General features: G+C 40.7%; 1 protein-coding gene across 1 annotated transcript in view; it reads left to right on the top strand.

Annotated features, from left to right (window-relative positions):
• LOC131108561 (cadherin-6-like) overlaps positions 1-20,041 on the top strand; it is a 131,477-nt gene that overhangs the window by 109,517 nt on the left and 1,919 nt on the right. Inside the window, exons 8-15 of the mRNA XM_078792426.1 lie at positions 229-348; positions 1,542-1,709; positions 2,342-2,529; positions 15,583-15,836; positions 16,738-16,874; positions 17,458-17,579; positions 17,658-17,775; positions 17,841-18,092. Coding sequence (XP_078648552.1) covers positions 229-348; positions 1,542-1,709; positions 2,342-2,529; positions 15,583-15,836; positions 16,738-16,874; positions 17,458-17,579; positions 17,658-17,775; positions 17,841-18,092 — 1,359 coding nt within the window. The remainder of the gene's footprint in view (positions 1-228; positions 349-1,541; positions 1,710-2,341; positions 2,530-15,582; positions 15,837-16,737; positions 16,875-17,457; positions 17,580-17,657; positions 17,776-17,840; positions 18,093-20,041) is intronic.

Raw genomic sequence — 20,041 nt, 5'->3', positions numbered from 1 at the left:
GAGTGTGTGTGAGGTTTCCGCTGTTTTTTTTTAACCAGAAAAGTGCATTAGATGCAAGTTGAAAAAAACTGAAAAATACGGCATACTAACCCCTTATGTTTTTTTCCAAAAATGACCGCCCTTAAACTTTGTCATTTTATGCCATTTTTGGGTGCTTCTGGGCCCCCTGTATAGCAGCAACGATGGGAAGTTGGTTTTGCCCCATTGAAAGACCCTCTCCCCCTGCAGGTACCCCCGTCATCCAGGTGACGGCTTTAGACGCAGACGACGCCACCTACGGGAACAGCGCCAAGGTGGTCTACAGCATCCTGGAGGGCCAGCCTTACTTCTCTGTGGACCCGGAAACAGGTCTGTGTTGTCTTCTTCCTCTTCCATCCTCGTCTCCAGAAGACATCCTACTTTTGCATTAAAAGCATCAACCAAACTACATTTCCAAAATGGCGCCACTTGTCCACCAGCTGGCTTGGCGCGGGGGTCGGTTTGGCGCAGACACGTTGGCAAAATGACCGAACCCAAAGTGTAGTTTTAATCATTAATGTGTGCTCTGGATCACATCCTGGTTTGTCTGTTTTCTACTCTGCTTAAACAAACAAAAGGGAAACCAGCATAAAAAAGCCATTTGCAGATTAGCGAAAGGGATTAGCACTAATATGTTTTAACCCACATGTGACATCAGCGACCCCCCCCCCCCCCCTCCCAGCAGCGACATGGCTGGACTTCATGTTATAAGCAGGATTATTTCTTACTCCATCCATAACGTCTGGCAACCCGCATCTTTATTTGCACTTGAAAATGATGATTTTATTCACATTATATCACATTTTCATGCAAATAGAACTATTTTTGGAATATTTTAAAACTTTTTTTTATGTAATCCTGTAGCTTTCCAATGTGACATTGAAGTGCTACGTAAGTTTTGGAGTTTCTATGAAGAACTTTATTTTATCATTAATGATGAGAGATTATCAGACCAATTGGAAAATTCATCAGTCTCTCCCTCAGAGAGTTGAGGTCACATTTCAAAGTAAAGGCATGACAATAAAAGGTAATTAACTATCAAAAATCCTAATGGTGCAAACGATCCTTGTAACGATGCAGATCAATCACTTTAGAGACCGCCCCTAAATTAAAGCAACACTACGAGTCTCCTCCTAATAAAATCTTCTCAGCGACTTCATTACGCGGCGCCAGGACGCATAAATCTCAAAGATGAAAGCGTCGTTAATCCGAGGCCGGGCTGACGCGGCGGCAACTATTTTGAGGTGCGGCGCGCTGGGATGTTTGATGCTCGCTCTCCACCTGAGGAAGGAAGTTCATTATCTTTACGACGTGACTTTATGAAGCTGAGGAAATGTACGGGATGAATTAGACTGCGGGGAGCCTTTTAAAAGTGCAGCGGGCTGCTCTTCTTACTGTACTGTACTACAGTACTGTACTACACTCGCAGCCTCACGGGACTGCAGTACTCCTCTACAAACAGCAGGGGTGCTGACGTGTTCATTTGAATTGAGCGAATAAAAGCATGGTTTATTTTTCTTCAGGCGTGATCAAGACAGCCCTGCCTGGCATGGACCGCGAGGTGAAGGAGAACTACCAGGTGGTCATCCAGGCTAAAGACATGGCCGGACAGATGGGGGGCCTCTCGGGGACCACCACCGTTAGCATCACCCTCTCCGACGTCAACGACAACCCGCCACGCTTCACCAAGAGTGAGTTTTAGGGCAACTACAGGCACTGAAATAGCTCACAATGGGGCGCCGTCTTGCCCCCGGCCACCCTTCCATCCAGCCCCATGCTAATTACGTTGAAACCTGCTTTCTTTTGTATTAAATCCCCCCAAAAAGTGGAAAGTATATCGTATTGGGACACCATCCAGCCCCCCACCACATGATGGCCCCACGCTAATTACCTGTTGTGTCCATGTTGCAGTTAATTGGCGGGTGTTCAGCCGTCGTCCAAGCAACATGCCCACAATTTACTTCGGTGTCAGCGGCCATCAATTTGATCCTCTTCAAGCACAAACAATTTGCTATAAAATGAAGAATGAATCCACCATGGAACAAAATTGATGTCAGATTGGCTCCGCCTCCTGATCTCTGCCATGTGGTGATGGCACACATGATGATGATGATGAAGGGCGATAAATTCAACAAGCGGCGAGCAGAAGCAGGCGAGGTTACAACCTCCATTGTGACACGCGGACTCCATCTTGGAGCCAATTAACCCTCCCGAGCTCGCGCTCCTCTCCGTGGGGACTTATTGACAATGTTTGTCCTCATTGGAGCGTCATTCCTTCTTTGGAAGAACATCAGGAAGAAGAAAAATGTTTTTGTCTCCACAGCCCTTTATGAGTTCAAGGTGCCCGAGTCCATGGCTCTGGGCTCGGCGGTGGGAGTGATCCGGGCCGTGGACATGGACATCGGGGAAAACGCAGAAATGGACTACAGGATCATTGGGAGTGATGGGCCCGGAATGTTCGACATCTCTACCAATAGGAGCACGCAGGAGGGCGTCATCGTGCTCAGGAAGGTCAGTTGAAAAGAAATGTCACTTCCACTTCCTCTTAGCCAAAAAGGTTCCCGTGTCTAGGGGCCCCTGTTGAGTGTGTGTGTGAGGTTTCCGCTGTTTTTTTGACCAGAAAAGTGCATTAGGAGCAAGTTGAAAAAATTGAAAAAAACGCCTTACTAACCCCTTACGTTTTTTTTCAAAAATCAACACCCTCAATTTTTGGCATTTTATGCCATTTTTGGGCTCTCCTGGGCCCCCTGTTGAGTGTGTGTGAGGTTTCCGGTGTCTTTTTGACCAGAAAAGTGCATTTTCAGCGAGTTGAAAAAATTGAAAAAAACGCCTTACTAACCCCTTACGTTTTTTTTCAAAAATCAACACCCTAAAACTTTGGCATTTTATGCCATTTTTGGGCTCTCCTGGGCCCCCTGTTGAGTGTGTGTGAGGTTTCCGGTGTCTTTTTGACCAGAAAAGTGCATTTTCTGCGAGTTGAAAAAATAAAAAAAAACGCCATACTAACCCCTTACGTTTTTTTTCAAAAATCAACACCCTCAATTTTTGGCATTTTATGCCATTTTTGGGCTCTCCTGGGCCCCCTGTGTAGTGTGTGTGAGGTTTCCGGTGTCTTTTTGACCAGAAAAGTACATTTTCAGCGAGTTGAAAAAATTGAAAAAAACGCCTTACTAACCCCTTACGTTTTTTTTCAAAAATCAACACCCTCAATTTTGGGCATTTTATGCCATTTTTGGGCTCTCCTGGGCCCCCTGTTGAGTGTGTGTGAGGTTTCCGGTGTCTTTTTGACCAGAAAAGTGCATTTTCAGCGAGTTGAAAAAATTGAAAAAAACGCCTTACTAACCCCTTACGTTTTTTTTCAAAAATCAACACCCTAAAACTTTGGCATTTTATGCCATTTTTGGGCTCTCCTGGGCCCCCTGTTGAGTGTGTGTGAGGTTTCCGGTGTCTTTTTGACCAGAAAAGTGCATTTTCTGCGAGTTGAAAAAATAAAAAAAAACGCCATACTAACCCCTTACGTTTTTTTTCAAAAATCAACACCCTCAATTTTTGGCATTTTATGCCATTTTTGGGCTCTCCTGGGCCCCCTGTGTAGTGTGTGTGAGGTTTCCGGTGTCTTTTTGACCAGAAAAGTACATTTTCAGCGAGTTGAAAAAATTGAAAAAAACGCCTTACTAACCCCTTACGTTTTTTTTCAAAAATCAACACCCTCAATTTTGGGCATTTTATGCCATTTTTGGGCTCTCCTGGGCCCCCTGTTGAGTGTGTGTGAGGTTTCCGGTGTCTTTTTGACCAGAAAAGTGCATTTTCAGCGAGTTGAAAAAATTGAAAAAAACGCCATACTAACCCCTTACGTTTTTTTTCAAAAATCAACACCCTCAATTTTTGGCATTTTATGCCATTTTTGGGCTCTCCTGGGCCCCCCGTGTAGTGTGTGTGAGGTTTCCGGTGTCTTTTTGACCAGAAAAGTGCATTTTCAGCGAGTTGAAAAAATTGAAAAAAACGCCTTACTAACCCCTTACGTTTTTTTTCAAAAATCAACACCCTAAAACTTTGGCATTTTATGCCATTTTTGGGCTCTCCTGGGCCCCCTGTTGAGTGTGTGTGAGGTTTCCGGTGTCTTTTTGACCAGAAAAGTGCATTTTCTGCGAGTTGAAAAAATAAAAAAAAACGCCATACTAACCCCTTACGTTTTTTTTCAAAAATCAACACCCTCAATTTTTGGCATTTTATGCCATTTTTGGGCTCTCCTGGGCCCCCTGTTGAGTGTGTGTGAGGTTTCCGGTGTCTTTTTGACCAGAAAAGTGCATTTTCAGCGAGTTGAAAAAATTGAAAAAAACGCCATACTAACCCCTTACGTTTTTTTTTCAAAAATCAACACCCTCAATTTTTGGCATTTTATGCCATTTTTGGGCTCTCCTGGGCCCCCCGTGTAGTGTGTGTGCGGTTTCTGGTGTCTTTTTGACCAGAAAAGTGCATTTTCAGCGAGTTGAAAAAATTGAAAAAAACGCCTTACTAACCCCTTACGTTTTTTTTCAAAAATCAACACCCTAAAACTTTGGCATTTTATGCAATTTTTGGGCTCTCCTGGGCCTCCTGTGTAGTGTGTGTGAGGTTTCCGGTGTCTTTTTGACCAGAAAAGTGCATTTTCAGCAAGTTGAAAAAATTGAAAAAAACGCCATACTAACCCCTTACGTTTTTTTTCAAAAATCAACACCCTCAATTTTTGGCATTTTATGCCATTTTCGGGCTCTCCTGGGCCCCCTGTTGAGTGTGTGTGAGGTTTCCGGTGTCTTTTTGACCAGAAAAGTGCATTTTCAGCGAGTTGAAAAAATGGAAAAAAACGCCATACTAACCCCTTACGTTTTTTTTCAAAAATCAACACCCTCAATTTTTGGCATTTTATGCCATTTTTGGGCTCTCCTGGGCCCCCTGTGTAGTGTGTGTGAGGTTTCCGGTGTCTTTTTGACCAGAAAAGTGCATTTTCAGCGAGTTGAAAAAATTGAAAAAAACGCCTTACTAACCCCTTACGTTTTTTTTCAAAAATCAACACCCTCAATTTTTGGCATTTTATGCCATTTTTGGGCTCTCCTGGGCCCCCTGTTGAGTGTGTGTGAGGTTTCCGGTGTCTTTTTGACCAGAAAAGTGCATTTTCAGCGAGTTGAAAAAATTGAAAAAAACGCCATACTAACCCCTTACGTTTTTTTTCAAAAATCAACACCCTCAATTTTTGGCATTTTATGCCATTTTTGGGCTCTCCTGGGCCCCCTGTTGAGTGTGTGTGAGGTTTCCGGTGTCTTTTTGACCAGAAAAGTGCATTTTCAGCGAGTTGAAAAAATGGAAAAAAACGCCTTACTAACCCCTTACGTTTTTTTTCAAAAATCAACACCCTAAAACTTTGGCATTTTATGCCATTTTTGGGCTCTCCTGGGCCCCCTGTTGAGTGTGTGTGAGGTTTCCGGTGTCTTTTTGACCAGAAAAGTGCATTTTCAGCGAGTTGAAAAAAAAAAAAAAAACGCCATACTAACCCCTTACGTTTTTTTTCAAAAATCAACACCCTCAATTTTTGGCATTTTATGCCATTTTTGGGCTCTCCTGGGCCCCCTGTGTAGTGTGTGTGAGGTTTCCGGTGTCTTTTTGACCAGAAAAGTGCATTTTCAGCGAGTTGAAAAAATTGAAAAAAACGCCTTACTAACCCCTTACGTTTTTTTTCAAAAATCAACACCCTAAAACTTTGGCATTTTATGCCATTTTTGGGCTCTCCTGGGCCCCCCGTGTAGTGTGTGTGAGGTTTCTGGTGTCTTTTTGACCAGAAAAGTGCATTTTCAGCGAGTTGAAAAAATTGAAAAAAACGCCTTACTAACCCCTTACGTTTTTTTTCAAAAATCAACACCCTAAAACTTTGGCATTTTATGCCATTTTTGGGCTCTCCTGGGCCTCCTGTGTAGTGTGTGTGAGGTTTCCGGTGTCTTTTTGACCAGAAAAGTGCATTTTCAGCGAGTTGAAAAAATTGAAAAAAACGCCATACTAACCCCTTACGTTTTTTTTTAAAAATCAACACCCTCAAATTTTGGCATTTTATGCCATTTTTGGGCTCTCCTGGGCCCCCTGTTGAGTGTGTGTGAGGTTTCCGGTGTCTTTTTGACCAGAAAAGTGCATTTTCAGCGAGTTGAAAAAATGGAAAAAAACGCCATACTAACCCCTTACGTTTTTTTTCAAAAATCAACACCCTCAATTTTTGGCATTTTATGCCATTTTTGGGCTCTCCTGGGCCCCCTGTTGAGTGTGTGTGAGGTTTCCGGTGTCTTTTTGACCAGAAAAGTGCATTTTCAGCAAGTTGAAAAAATTGAAAAAAACGCCTTACTAACCCCTTACGTTTTTTTTCAAAAATCAACACCCTCAATTTTTGGCATTTTATGCCATTTTTGGGCTCTCCTGGGCCCCCTGTGTAGTGTGTGTGAGGTTTCCGGTGTCTTTTTGACCAGAAAAGTGCATTTTCAGCGAGTTGAAAAAATTGAAAAAAACGCCTTACTAACCCCTTACGTTTTTTTTCAAAAATCAACACCCTCAATTTTTGGCATTTTATGCCATTTTTGGGCTCTCCTGGGCCCCCTGTTGAGTGTGTGTGAGGTTTCCGGTGTCTTTTTGACCAGAAAAGTGCATTTTCAGCGAGTTGAAAAAAAAAAAAAAACGCCATACTAACCCCTTACGTTTTTTTTCAAAAATCAACACCCTCAATTTTTGGCATTTTATGCCATTTTTGGGCTCTCCTGGGCCCCCTGTTGAGTGTGTGTGAGGTTTCCGGTGTCTTTTTGACCAGAAAAGTGCATTTTCAGCGAGTTGAAAAAATTGAAAAAAACGCCATACTAACCCCTTACGTTTTTTTTCAAAAATCAACACCCTCAATTTTTGGCATTTTATGCCATTTTTGGGCTCTCCTGGGCCCCCTGTTGAGTGTGTGTGAGGTTTCCGGTGTCTTTTTGACCAGAAAAGTGCATTTTCTGCGAGTTGAAAAAATAAAAAAAAACGCCATACTAACCCCTTACGTTTTTTTTCAAAAATCAACACCCTCAATTTTTGGCATTTTATGCCATTTTTGGGCTCTCCTGGGCCCCCTGTGTAGTGTGTGTGAGGTTTCCGGTGTCTTTTTGACCAGAAAAGTGCATTTTCAGCGAGTTGAAAAAATTGAAAAAAACGCCATACTAACCCCTTACGTTTTTTTTTCAAAAATCAACACCCTCAATTTTTGGCATTTTATGCCATTTTTGGGCTCTCCTGGGCCCCCCGTGTAGTGTGTGTGAGGTTTCCGGTGTCTTTTTGACCAGAAAAGTGCATTTTCAGCGAGTTGAAAAAATGGAAAAAAACGCCTTACTAACCCCTTACGTTTTTTTTCAAAAATCAACACCCTAAAACTTTGGCATTTTATGCCATTTTTGGGCTCTCCTGGGCCCCCTGTTGAGTGTGTGTGAGGTTTCCGGTGTCTTTTTGACCAGAAAAGTGCATTTTCAGCGAGTTGAAAAAATAAAAAAAAACGCCATACTAACCCCTTACGTTTTTTTTCAAAAATCAACACCCTCAATTTTTGGCATTTTATGCCATTTTTGGGCTCTCCTGGGCCCCCTGTGTAGTGTGTGTGAGGTTTCCGGTGTCTTTTTGACCAGAAAAGTGCATTTTCAGCGAGTTGAAAAAATTGAAAAAAACGCCTTACTAACCCCTTACGTTTTTTTTCAAAAATCAACACCCTAAAACTTTGGCATTTTATGCCATTTTTGGGCTCTCCTGGGCCTCCTGTGTAGTGTGTGTGAGGTTTCCGGTGTCTTTTTGACCAGAAAAGTGCATTTTCAGCAAGTTGAAAAAATTGAAAAAAACGCCATACTAACCCCTTACGTTTTTTTTTAAAAATCAACACCCTCAAATTTTGGCATTTTATGCCATTTTTGGGCTCTCCTGGGCCCCCTGTTGAGTGTGTGTGAGGTTTCCGGTGTCTTTTTGACCAGAAAAGTGCATTTTCAGCGAGTTGAAAAAATTGAAAAAAACGCCATACTAACCCCTTACGTTTTTTTTCAAAAATCAACACCCTCAATTTTTGGCATTTTATGCCATTTTTGGGCTCTCCTGGGCCCCCTGTTGAGTGTGTGTGAGGTTTCCGGTGTCTTTTTGACCAGAAAAGTGCATTTTCAGCGAGTTGAAAAAATTGAAAAAAACGCCATACTAACCCCTTACGTTTTTTTTCAAAAATCAACACCCTCAATTTTTGGCATTTTATGCCATTTTTGGGCTCTCCTGGGCCCCCTGTTGAGTGTGTGTGAGGTTTCCGGTGTCTTTTTGACCAGAAAAGTGCATTTTCAGCAAGTTGAAGAAATTGAAAAAAACGCCATACTAACCCCTTACGTTTTTTTTCAAAAATCAACACCCTCAATTTTTGGCATTTTATGCCATTTTTGGGCTCTCCTGGGCCCCCTGTTGAGTGTGTGTGAGGTTTCCGGTGTCTTTTTGACCAGAAAAGTGCATTTTCAGCGAGTTGAAAAAATTGAAAAAAACGCCATACTAACCCCTTACGTTTTTTTTCAAAAATCAACACCCTCAATTTTTGGCATTTTATGCCATTTTTGGGCTCTCCTGGGCCCCCTTTGAGTGTGTGTGAGGTTTCCGGTGTCTTTTTGACCAGAAAAGTGCATTTTCAGCGAGTTGAAAAAATTGAAAAAAACGCCATACTAACCCCTTACGTTTTTTTTCAAAAATCAACACCCTCAATTTTTGGCATTTTATGCCATTTTTGGGCTCTCCTGGGCCCCCTTTGAGTGTGTGTGAGGTTTCCGGTGTCTTTTTGACCAGAAAAGTGCATTTTCAGCGAGTTGAAAAAATTGAAAAAAACGCCATACTAACCCCTTACGTTTTTTTTCAAAAATCAACACCCTCAATTTTTGGCATTTTATGCCATTTTTGGGCTCTCCTGGGCCCCCTGTTGAGTGTGTGTGAGGTTTCCGGTGTCTTTTTGACCAGAAAAGTGCATTTTCAGCGAGTTGAAAAAATTGAAAAAAACGCCATACTAACCCCTTACGTTTTTTTTCAAAAATCAACACCCTCAATTTTTGGCATTTTATGCCATTTTTGGGCTCTCCTGGGCCCCCTGTTGAGTGTGTGTGAGGTTTCCGGTGTCTTTTTGACCAGAAAAGTGCATTTTCAGCGAGTTGAAAAAATTGAAAAAAACGCCATACTAACCCCTTACGTTTTTTTTCAAAAATCAACACCCTCAATTTTTGGCATTTTATGCCATTTTTGGGCTCTCCTGGGCCCCCTGTTGAGTGTGTGTGAGGTTTCCGGTGTCTTTTTGACCAGAAAAGTGCATTTTCAGCGAGTTGAAAAAATTGAAAAAAACGCCATACTAACCCCTTACGTTTTTTTTCAAAAATCAACACCCTCAATTTTTGGCATTTTATGCCATTTTTGGGCTCTCCTGGGCCCCCTTTGAGTGTGTGTGAGGTTTCCGGTGTCTTTTTGACCAGAAAAGTGCATTTTCAGCGAGTTGAAAAAATTGAAAAAAACGCCATACTAACCCCTTACGTTTTTTTTCAAAAATCAACACCCTCAATTTTTGGCATTTTATGCCATTTTTGGGCTCTCCTGGGCCCCCTGTTGAGTGTGTGTGAGGTTTCCGGTGTCTTTTTGACCAGAAAAGTGCATTTTCAGCGAGTTGAAAAAATTGAAAAAAACGCCATACTAACCCCTTACGTTTTTTTTCAAAAATCAACACCCTCAATTTTTGGCATTTTATGCCATTTTTGGGCTCTCCTGGGCCCCCTTTGAGTGTGTGTGAGGTTTCCGGTGTCTTTTTGACCAGAAAAGTGCATTTTCAGCGAGTTGAAAAAATTGAAAAAAACGCCATACTAACCCCTTACGTTTTTTTTCAAAAATCAACACCCTCAATTTTTGGCATTTTATGCCATTTTTGGGCTCTCCTGGGCCCCCTGTTGAGTGTGTGTGAGGTTTCCGGTGTCTTTTTGACCAGAAAAGTGCATTTTCAGCGAGTTGAAAAAATTGAAAAAAACGCCATACTAACCCCTTACGTTTTTTTTCAAAAATCAACACCCTCAATTTTTGGCATTTTATGCCATTTTTGGGCTCTCCTGGGCCCCCTGTTGAGTGTGTGTGAGGTTTCCGGTGTCTTTTTGACCAGAAAAGTGCATTTTCAGCGAGTTGAAAAAATTGAAAAAAACGCCATACTAACCCCTTACGTTTTTTTTCAAAAATCAACACCCTCAATTTTTGGCATTTTATGCCATTTTTGGGCTCTCCTGGGCCCCCTGTTGAGTGTGTGTGAGGTTTCCGGTGTCTTTTTGACCAGAAAAGTGCATTTTCAGCGAGTTGAAAAAATTGAAAAAAACGCCATACTAACCCCTTACGTTTTTTTTCAAAAATCAACACCCTCAATTTTTGGCATTTTATGCCATTTTTGGGCTCTCCTGGGCCCCCTTTGAGTGTGTGTGAGGTTTCCGGTGTCTTTTTGACCAGAAAAGTGCATTTTCAGCGAGTTGAAAAAATTGAAAAAAACGCCATACTAACCCCTTACGTTTTTTTTCAAAAATCAACACCCTCAATTTTTGGCATTTTATGCCATTTTTGGGCTCTCCTGGGCCCCCTGTTGAGTGTGTGTGAGGTTTCCGGTGTCTTTTTGACCAGAAAAGTGCATTTTCAGCGAGTTGAAAAAATTGAAAAAAACGCCATACTAACCCCTTACGTTTTTTTTCAAAAATCAACACCCTCAATTTTTGGCATTTTATGCCATTTTTGGGCTCTCCTGGGCCCCCTGTTGAGTGTGTGTGAGGTTTCCGGTGTCTTTTTGACCAGAAAAGTGCATTTTCAGCGAGTTGAAAAAATTGAAAAAAACGCCATACTAACCCCTTACGTTTTTTTTCAAAAATCAACACCCTCAATTTTTGGCATTTTATGCCATTTTTGGGCTCTCCTGGGCCCCCTGTTGAGTGTGTGTGAGGTTTCCGGTGTCTTTTTGACCAGAAAAGTGCATTTTCAGCGAGTTGAAAAAATTGAAAAAAACGCCATACTAACCCCTTACGTTTTTTTTCAAAAATCAACACCCTCAATTTTTGGCATTTTATGCCATTTTTGGGCTCTCCTGGGCCCCCTGTTGAGTGTGTGTGAGGTTTCCGGTGTCTTTTTGACCAGAAAAGTGCATTTTCAGCGAGTTGAAAAAATTGAAAAAAACGCCATACTAACCCCTTACGTTTTTTTTCAAAAATCAACACCCTCAATTTTTGGCATTTTATGCCATTTTTGGGCTCTCCTGGGCCCCCTGTTGAGTGTGTGTGAGGTTTCCGGTGTCTTTTTGACCAGAAAAGTGCATTTTCAGCGAGTTGAAAAAATTGAAAAAAACGCCATACTAACCCCTTACGTTTTTTTTCAAAAATCAACACCCTCAATTTTTGGCATTTTATGCCAATTTTGGGCTCTCCTGGGCCCCCTGTTGAGTGTGTGTGAGGTTTCCGGTGTCTTTTTGACCAGAAAAGTGCATTTTCAGCGAGTTGAAAAAATTGAAAAAAACGCCATACTAACCCCTTACGTTTTTTTTCAAAAATCAACACCCTCAATTTTTGGCATTTTATGCCATTTTTGGGCTCTCCTGGGCCCCCTGTTGAGTGTGTGTGAGGTTTCCGGTGTCTTTTTGACCAGAAAAGTGCATTTTCAGCGAGTTGAAAAAATTGAAAAAAACGCCATACTAACCCCTTACGTTTTTTTTCAAAAATCAACACCCTCAATTTTTGGCATTTTATGCCATTTTTGGGCTCTCCTGGGCCCCCTGTTGAGTGTGTGTGAGGTTTCCGGTGTCTTTTTGACCAGAAAAGTGCATTTTCAGCGAGTTGAAAAAATTGAAAAAAACGCCATACTAACCCCTTACGTTTTTTTTCAAAAATCAACACCCTCAATTTTTGGCATTTTATGCCATTTTTGGGCTCTCCTGGGCCCCCTGTTGAGTGTGTGTGAGGTTTCCGGTGTCTTTTTGACCAGAAAAGTGCATTTTCAGCGAGTTGAAAAAATTGAAAAAAACGCCAGACTAACCCCTTACGTTTTTTTTCAAAAGTCAACACCCTCATTTTTTTGTCATTTTATGCCATTTTTGGGCTCTCCTGGGCCCCCTGTTGAGTGTGTGTGAGGTTTCCGGTGTCTTTTTGACCAGAAAAGTGCATTTTCAGCAAGTTGAAAAAATTGAAAAAAACGCCATACTAACCCCTTACGTTTTTTTTCAAAAATCAACACCCTCAATTTTTGGCATTTTATGCCATTTTTGGGCTCTCCTGGGCCCCCTGTTGAGTGTGTGTGAGGTTTCCGGTGTCTTTTTGACCAGAAAAGTGCATTTTCAGCGAGTTGAAAAAATTGAAAAAAACGCCATACTAACCCCTTACGTTTTTTTTCAAAAATCAACACCCTCAATTTTTGGCATTTTATGCCAATTTTGGGCTCTCCTGGGCCCCCTGTTGAGTGTGTGTGAGGTTTCCGGTGTCTTTTTGACCAGAAAAGTGCATTTTCAGCGAGTTGAAAAAATTGAAAAAAACGCCATACTAACCCCTTACGTTTTTTTTCAAAAATCAACACCCTCAATTTTTGGCATTTTATGCCATTTTTGGGCTCTCCTGGGCCCCCTGTTGAGTGTGTGTGAGGTTTCCGGTGTCTTTTTGACCAGAAAAGTGCATTTTCAGCGAGTTGAAAAAATTGAAAAAAACGCCATACTAACCCCTTACGTTTTTTTTCAAAAATCAACACCCTCAATTTTTGGCATTTTATGCCATTTTTGGGCTCTCCTGGGCCCCCTGTTGAGTGTGTGTGAGGTTTCCGGTGTCTTTTTGACCAGAAAAGTGCATTTTCAGCGAGTTGAAAAAATTGAAAAAAACGCCAGACTAACCCCTTACGTTTTTTTTCAAAAGTCAACACCCTCATTTTTTTGTCATTTTATGCCATTTTTGGGCTCTCCTGGGCCCCCTGTTGAGTGTGTGTGAGGTTTCCGGTGTCTTTTTGACCAGAAAAGTGCATTTTCAGCAAGTTGAAAAAATTGAAAAAAACGCCATACTAACCCCTTACGTTTTTTTTCAAAAATCAACACCCTCAATTTTTGGCATTTTATGCCATTTTTGGGCTCTCCTGGGCCCCCTGTTGAGTGTGTGTGAGGTTTCCGGTGTCTTTTTGACCAGAAAAGTGCATTTTCAGCGAGTTGAAAAAATTGAAAAAAACGCCATACTAACCCCTTACGTTTTTTTTCAAAAATCAACACCCTCAATTTTTGGCATTTTATGCCAATTTTGGGCTCTCCTGGGCCCCCTGTTGAGTGTGTGTGAGGTTTCCGGTGTCTTTTTGACCAGAAAAGTGCATTTTCAGCGAGTTGAAAAAATTGAAAAAAACGCCATACTAACCCCTTACGTTTTTTTTCAAAAATCAACACCCTCAATTTTTGGCATTTTATGCCATTTTTGGGCTCTCCTGGGCCCCCTGTTGAGTGTGTGTGAGGTTTCCGGTGTCTTTTTGACCAGAAAAGTGCATTTTCAGCGAGTTGAAAAAATTGAAAAAAACGCCATACTAACCCCTTACGTTTTTTTTCAAAAATCAACACCCTCAATTTTTGGCATTTTATGCCATTTTTGGGCTCTCCTGGGCCCCCTGTTGAGTGTGTGTGAGGTTTCCGGTGTCTTTTTGACCAGAAAAGTGCATTTTCAGCGAGTTGAAAAAATTGAAAAAAACGCCATACTAACCCCTTACGTTTTTTTTCAAAAATCAACACCCTCAATTTTTGGCATTTTATGCCATTTTTGGGCTCTCCTGGGCCCCCTGTTGAGTGTGTGTGAGGTTTCCGGTGTCTTTTTGACCAGAAAAGTGCATTTTCAGCGAGTTGAAAAAATTGAAAAAAACGCCATACTAACCCCTTACGTTTTTTTTCAAAAGTCAACACCCTCATTTTTTTGTCATTTTATGCCATTTTTGGGCTCTCCTGGGCCCCCTGTTGAGTGTGTGTGAGGTTTCCGGTGTCTTTTTGACCAGAAAAGTGCATTTTCAGCAAGTTGAAAAAATTGAAAAAAACGCCATACTAACCCCTTACGTTTTTTTTCAAAAATCAACACCCTCAATTTTTGGCATTTTATGCCATTTTTGGGCTCTCCTGGGCCCCCTGTTGAGTGTGTGTGAGGTTTCCGGTGTCTTTTTGACCAGAAAAGTGCATTTTCAGCGAGTTGAAAAAATTGAAAAAAACGCCTTACGTTTTTTTTCAAAAATCAACACCCTCAATTTTTGGCATTTTATGCCATTTTTGGGCTCTCCTGGGCCCCCTGTTGAGTGTGTGTGAGGTTTCCGGTGTCTTTTTGACCAGAAAAGTGCATTTTCAGCGAGTTGAAAAAATGGAAAAAAACGCCATACTAACCCCTTACGTTTTTTTTCAAAAATCAACACCCTCAATTTTTGGCATTTTATGCCATTTTTGGGCTCTCCTGGGCCCCCTGTTGAGTGTGTGTGAGGTTTCCGGTGTCTTTTTGACCAGAAAAGTGCATTTTCAGCGAGTTGAAAAAATTGAAAAAAACGCCATACTAACCCCTTACGTTTTTTTTCAAAAATCAACACCCTCAATTTTTGGCATTTTATGCCATTTTTGGGCTCTCCTGGGCCCCCTGTTGAGTGTGTGTGAGGTTTCCGGTGTCTTTTTGACCAGAAAAGTGCATTTTCAGCGAGTTGAAAAAATTGAAAAAAACGCCATACTAACCCCTTACGTTTTTTTTCAAAAATCAACACCCTCAATTTTTGGCATTTTATGCCATTTTTGGGCTCTCCTGGGCCCCCTGTTGAGTGTGTGTGAGGTTTCCGGTGTCTTTTTGACCAGAAAAGTGCATTTTCAGCAAGTTGAAAAAATTGAAAAAAACGCCATACTAACCCCTTACGTTTTTTTTCAAAAATCAACACCCTAAAACTTTTGCATTTTATGCCATTTTTGGGCTCTCCTGGGCCCCCTGTTGAGCGTGTGTGAGGTGTCCACTGTGTTATACATGAGGTACAGTATTTTTTGAAGGCATTAAAAACAAATCGAAGTAGACGCTCCCGTCGTAGAGCGGTCGCGTGTGACAGCGTGTAGGAAGTACGTAGACACGAGTCATCGTTCCGACATGCGCGTATGGATTTTCCTTGACGTTCGATCGACAGGATGTAACAGTCATCTTATCAGGCGGGGAAGGAGCCCTCGGCGGCCGCCATCGATTGCCGCCATTAAGTGCAAGATGACATAATTGCTCTCTGTTGCCATGGCGGCACGGTGGGCAGTCTGTGTGTGTGTGTTCTGAAGCCCCTAATTAAAGTAGCTCGTCAAGTGGGAATAAGTCCCATCTGGACCCTGACGGTCCTTCAAAGACGCGGGAGTCTGAGGGAGGTGGTGTTGGTTTGACTGCAGGATTTGGAAGAAAAACATTTGGTCCTTTGGACATTAGCATGCTAGCATCCGGGCCGCTAATTGTGCATAAATGATGGGATGTGAAGAACTGAATCAGAAATCCTAACCTACGTCCCTGCTCTGTCTTCCAGCTGCTGGACTTTGAAAGGAAGCGTCAGTACGGGCTACGCGTGCAGGTGGAGAACGTCCACGTCAGCCCGCGGTTCTTCTCGGCGGGGCCGTTCAGGGACGAGGCGTCCATCAAGATCACGGTGGAGGATGTGGACGAGCCGCCTGTGTTTGAGCGAGCCAGCTACGTCATGGAGGTCAAAGAGGACGCCACGCCCAACACCATCATCGGGTCCGTCAGCGCCTCCGATCCGGACATCAAACGCAGTCCAGTCAGGTACTTGTCCTCCAAGAAATCATTGATGAAGTAATTATCTACTTCGCTTATAGTAGGTTCTGTAAGGTAAAAATACAAACACATACAGCAAAGCGAGGACCCCGTCCCCCCTAAAAAGGACACAACAGAGGAGGCTTCCTAAGGACACGTGGAGCACGTTTTCCTTTTCTGTGTTTTTATGATGCACCGAGGGAGTTGGCTCTCAAGGTTGAAGTTCTCGCACTTTATTGCAGGTGTCAAATATGATATGATTCTCTTTTATCGGCCATCATCAGCCGGCTAGCTGGCCCATGGCATTTGGAGGCGGAGGGAGGAAGGGAGGTAGAATTCGCCGCCGCCTGAAGGGATGGGGGAGTGTGTGTGGGGGCGTGAGGGGGACGTGGGGGCGTTTTTGCACGAGGGAGCCATCTTTAATAGGACATGGCGAGGGAGGAGGATGATGAAGTGTTGTGTCACTCGTCTCCTTCAAGTCGACTTGCTGCTTTTATTCCACTTGATCGCTAGCATCTTTACTCGGCTCATAGCAAACACATATAGTCTGTTCCAGGGTCAAACTGTGGCCAGCATGTTGATCCTGTAAGTGTAAAAATAAGTTGAGCGGTGAGGTGACATATACGTACATAAAGTGGAGTGTTTTGCTAGCAATGCTATATACGATGTAGTATACTATGTGTGTGAATGAGAGGGACCCGAGTGGAAGAGTGAGGTTACAGGGAGAAGAGATACAGAAGGTGGAGAATTTGAAGTACAGTTCAGAAAAATGGAGATTGTGATAAGGAGATGAAAATGGTGAGCAGAGATGAGGATGCTAAGGTTCTCATTGGGAGTGACCGGGATGGATAGGATCAGGGATATTACATGTTAGAGGTAAATACCTTCTCTCTCTCTCTCTCTCTCTCAGGTATTCCATCGACCGACGCACCGACATGGACCGAGTGTTTGATGTCCACGCCGTCAACGGCTCCGTCTTCCTCCTCCGAGAGCTGGACCGTGAGGAGAACGCCTGGCACAACATCTCTGTCATCGCCTCAGAGTTCAGTGAGTACAATAATAGTATACATACATAATACATAATACATAAACAAATGAAACACGTCAAAATATTTGCTATACAATATTTACTATATTTGATATAAGTTAATCAGAAAAAAATTGCAGGTAGGATAAATATTTTGATTTGAAAAAGTACAATATTTAATGTCAGTTTTTGTATAAATACAAATCATTTTTTAAATTTTTTAGACTTTTTAATGACATTTTCAAATACTATTACTTTGAAACAACTTAAGTCTTTTTGTAAGTTTTTCCAAAAAGTTTACTTAATGCTATTTTTGGATAAATTAACACTTAATTTTAAAGTATTGTAACATTGTCTGTACTCCCAAAGTTGTATTGGTACTATGCAGTAACCAAGTACAATGGAAAAAATAAACAATAAATTATTGCAAGTACTTAATAGTAATAGTATTTCAATTGTTGTTAGTATATCATAATGTCAATGAAAATGGCTGCTGAAATAAATAACAAAAATATGAAAAAAAAAGTATATTTATGTAAATGAATCATTTAAAGTAGTAGTAAAGGTAGTAAAAAAGTATTTAACGATGACGTGTTTCCCCAGACAACCTTCGCCAGATCAGCCGGGTGCCGGTCCACATCAGAGTTCTGGACATCAACGACAACGCCCCCACCTTTGCCACCAACTACGAGACGTTCGTGTGCGAGAACGCCAAGGCTAACCAGGTGGGGGCGCTTGCGAGTGCTAAGCTAACAAAAGCCAAAGTGAGTTTGTTGTCGTTGACCGGTCTTTTCCGCTTCCAGAGGATCCAAACGGTGAGCGCCACAGACCCGGACGAGCCTCTGGGAGGGCATCGCTTCTTCTTCAGCCTGGCCCAGGAAGCCGCCGGGAAGGCCAACTTCTCCGTCCGCGACAACCGAGGTAACGTCTGTGCGGTTTTTCCAGCCCGATGTCCAGCGGTTGACCGTCTCTTCCGGACGTTTCAGACAACACGGCGTGGATCCTGACGCGGAGGAACAGCTACAGCAGCCTCCTGAAGAGCGTCTACCACGTGCCCGTGGTCATCTCGGACGGCGGCATGCCGGTGCGGAGCAGCACCAACACGCTCACCGTCAGGGTCTGCACGTGCGACCGCGAGGGCAACATGAAGCTGTGCAACGCCGAGGCGCTGACGGCCAAAGCGGGGCTGAGCACGGGGGCGCTGGTGGCCATCTTGCTGTGCGTCTTGATCTTGCTGAGTGAGTACAAACTCTTGGAAAACTTTAAAAACTTACAATAACCAAAATAAATATAGAACCTAAATATGGCGATAAATGTTAAATACAGTTTTCAAAAATAGCGTTAAAAACTTAGACTAGCCGGTTAAAGATAATAACCAAAATAAATATAGAAAAGTGAACCTAAAAATGGCGATAAATGTTAAATACTGTAAAAAAAAAAAATCATTGAAAAGATAACCGAAATAAATGTAGAACATTTTACCTAAAAAAAAAACAACAAATAGCATTAAAAACTTAAGACTAGCTAACCAAAATAAATATACAAAATCAAACCTATTTTTACCTAAATTTTACCTTAAAAAAAACAATAAATAGCCTTAAAATATAGCATTAAAAACCTAAGACTATCCAGTTAAAAATAACCAAAATAAATATACAAAATCAAACCTAAAAATGCTGATAAATGTTAATGTTTAAAAAAAAAAACAAACCCAAACAGCACTAAAAACTTAGACTAGCTGGTTAAAGATAATAACCAAAATAAATATAGAAAAGTCAACCTAAAAATGGCGATAAACTTTAAATACTGTAAATAAAAAAATAGCATTGAAAAGATAATAACCGAAATAAATGTAGAAAATGTTACCTAAAAAAAACAACAACAAATAGCATTAAAAACTTAAGACTAGCTAGTTAAAAATAACCAAAATAAATATACAAAATCAAACCTAAAAATGACGATAAATATTAGTGTTTAAAAACTTAGACTAGCCAGTTAAAGATAATAACCAAAATAAATATAGAACCTAAATATGGCGATAAATGTTAAATACAGTTTTAAAAAATAGCGTTAAAAACTTAGACTAGCCAGTTAAAGATAATAACCAAAATAAATATAGAACCTAAATATGGCGATAAATGTTAAATACTGTTTAGAAAAACAGCATTAAAAACTTAGACTAGCCGGTTAAAGATAATAACCAAAATAAATATAGAAAAGTGAACCTAAAAATGGCGATAAACTTTAAATACTGTTAAAAAAAAAACCCAAAAACAAATAGCATTGAAAAAATAATAACCGAAATAAATGTAGAAAATTTTACCTAAAAAAAAAACAACAAATAGCATTAAAAACTTAAGACTAGCTAGTTAAAAGTAACCAAAATAAATATACAAAATCAAGCCTATTTTTACCTAAATTTTACCTAAAAAAAACAATAAATAGCATTAAAATATAGCATTAAAAACCTAAGACTATCCAGTTAAAAATAACCAAAATAAATATACAAAATCAAACCTAAAAATGCTGATAAATGTTAATGTTTAAAAAAAAACCAAACCCAAACAGCACTAAAAACTTAGACTAGCCGGTTAAAGATAATAACCAAAATAAATATAGAAAAGTGAACCTAAAAATGGCGATAAACTTTAAATACTGTTAAAAAAAAATAAAAGATAATAACCGAAATAAATGTAGAAAATTTTACCTAAAAAAACCCAACAACAAATAGCATTAAAAACTTAAGACTAGCTAGTTAAAAATAACCAAAATAAATATACAAAATCAAACCTATTTTACCTAAAAAAAACAATAAATAGCATTAAAATATAGCATTAAAAACCTAACACTATCCAGTTAAAAATAACCAAAATAAATATACAAAATCAAACCTAAAAATGCTGATAAATGTTAATGTTTAAAAAAAAAAACAAACCCAAACAGCACTAAAAACTTAGACTAGCTGGTTAAAGATAATAACCAAAATAAATATAGAAAAGTGAACCTAAAAATGCCGATAAACTTTAAATACTGTTAAAACAAATAACATTGAAAAGATAATAACCGAAATAAATGTAGAAAATTTTACCTAAAAAAAACCCAACAACAAATAGCATTAAAAACTTAAGACTAGCTAGTTAAAAATAACCAAAATAAATATACAAAATCAAACCTAAAAATGACGATA

This window comes from Doryrhamphus excisus, linkage group LG7 (genome assembly GCF_037039965.1).
Source record: "Doryrhamphus excisus strain RoL-2023G ecotype Guam linkage group LG7, RoL_Dexc_Guam_v1.1, whole genome shotgun sequence".
In the NCBI taxonomy this organism is placed as follows: domain Eukaryota; kingdom Metazoa; phylum Chordata; class Actinopteri; order Syngnathiformes; family Syngnathidae; genus Doryrhamphus; species Doryrhamphus excisus.
The sequence above is the reverse complement of the archived record's forward strand: the minus strand, read 5'-3'. Positions and strand labels throughout refer to the sequence as shown.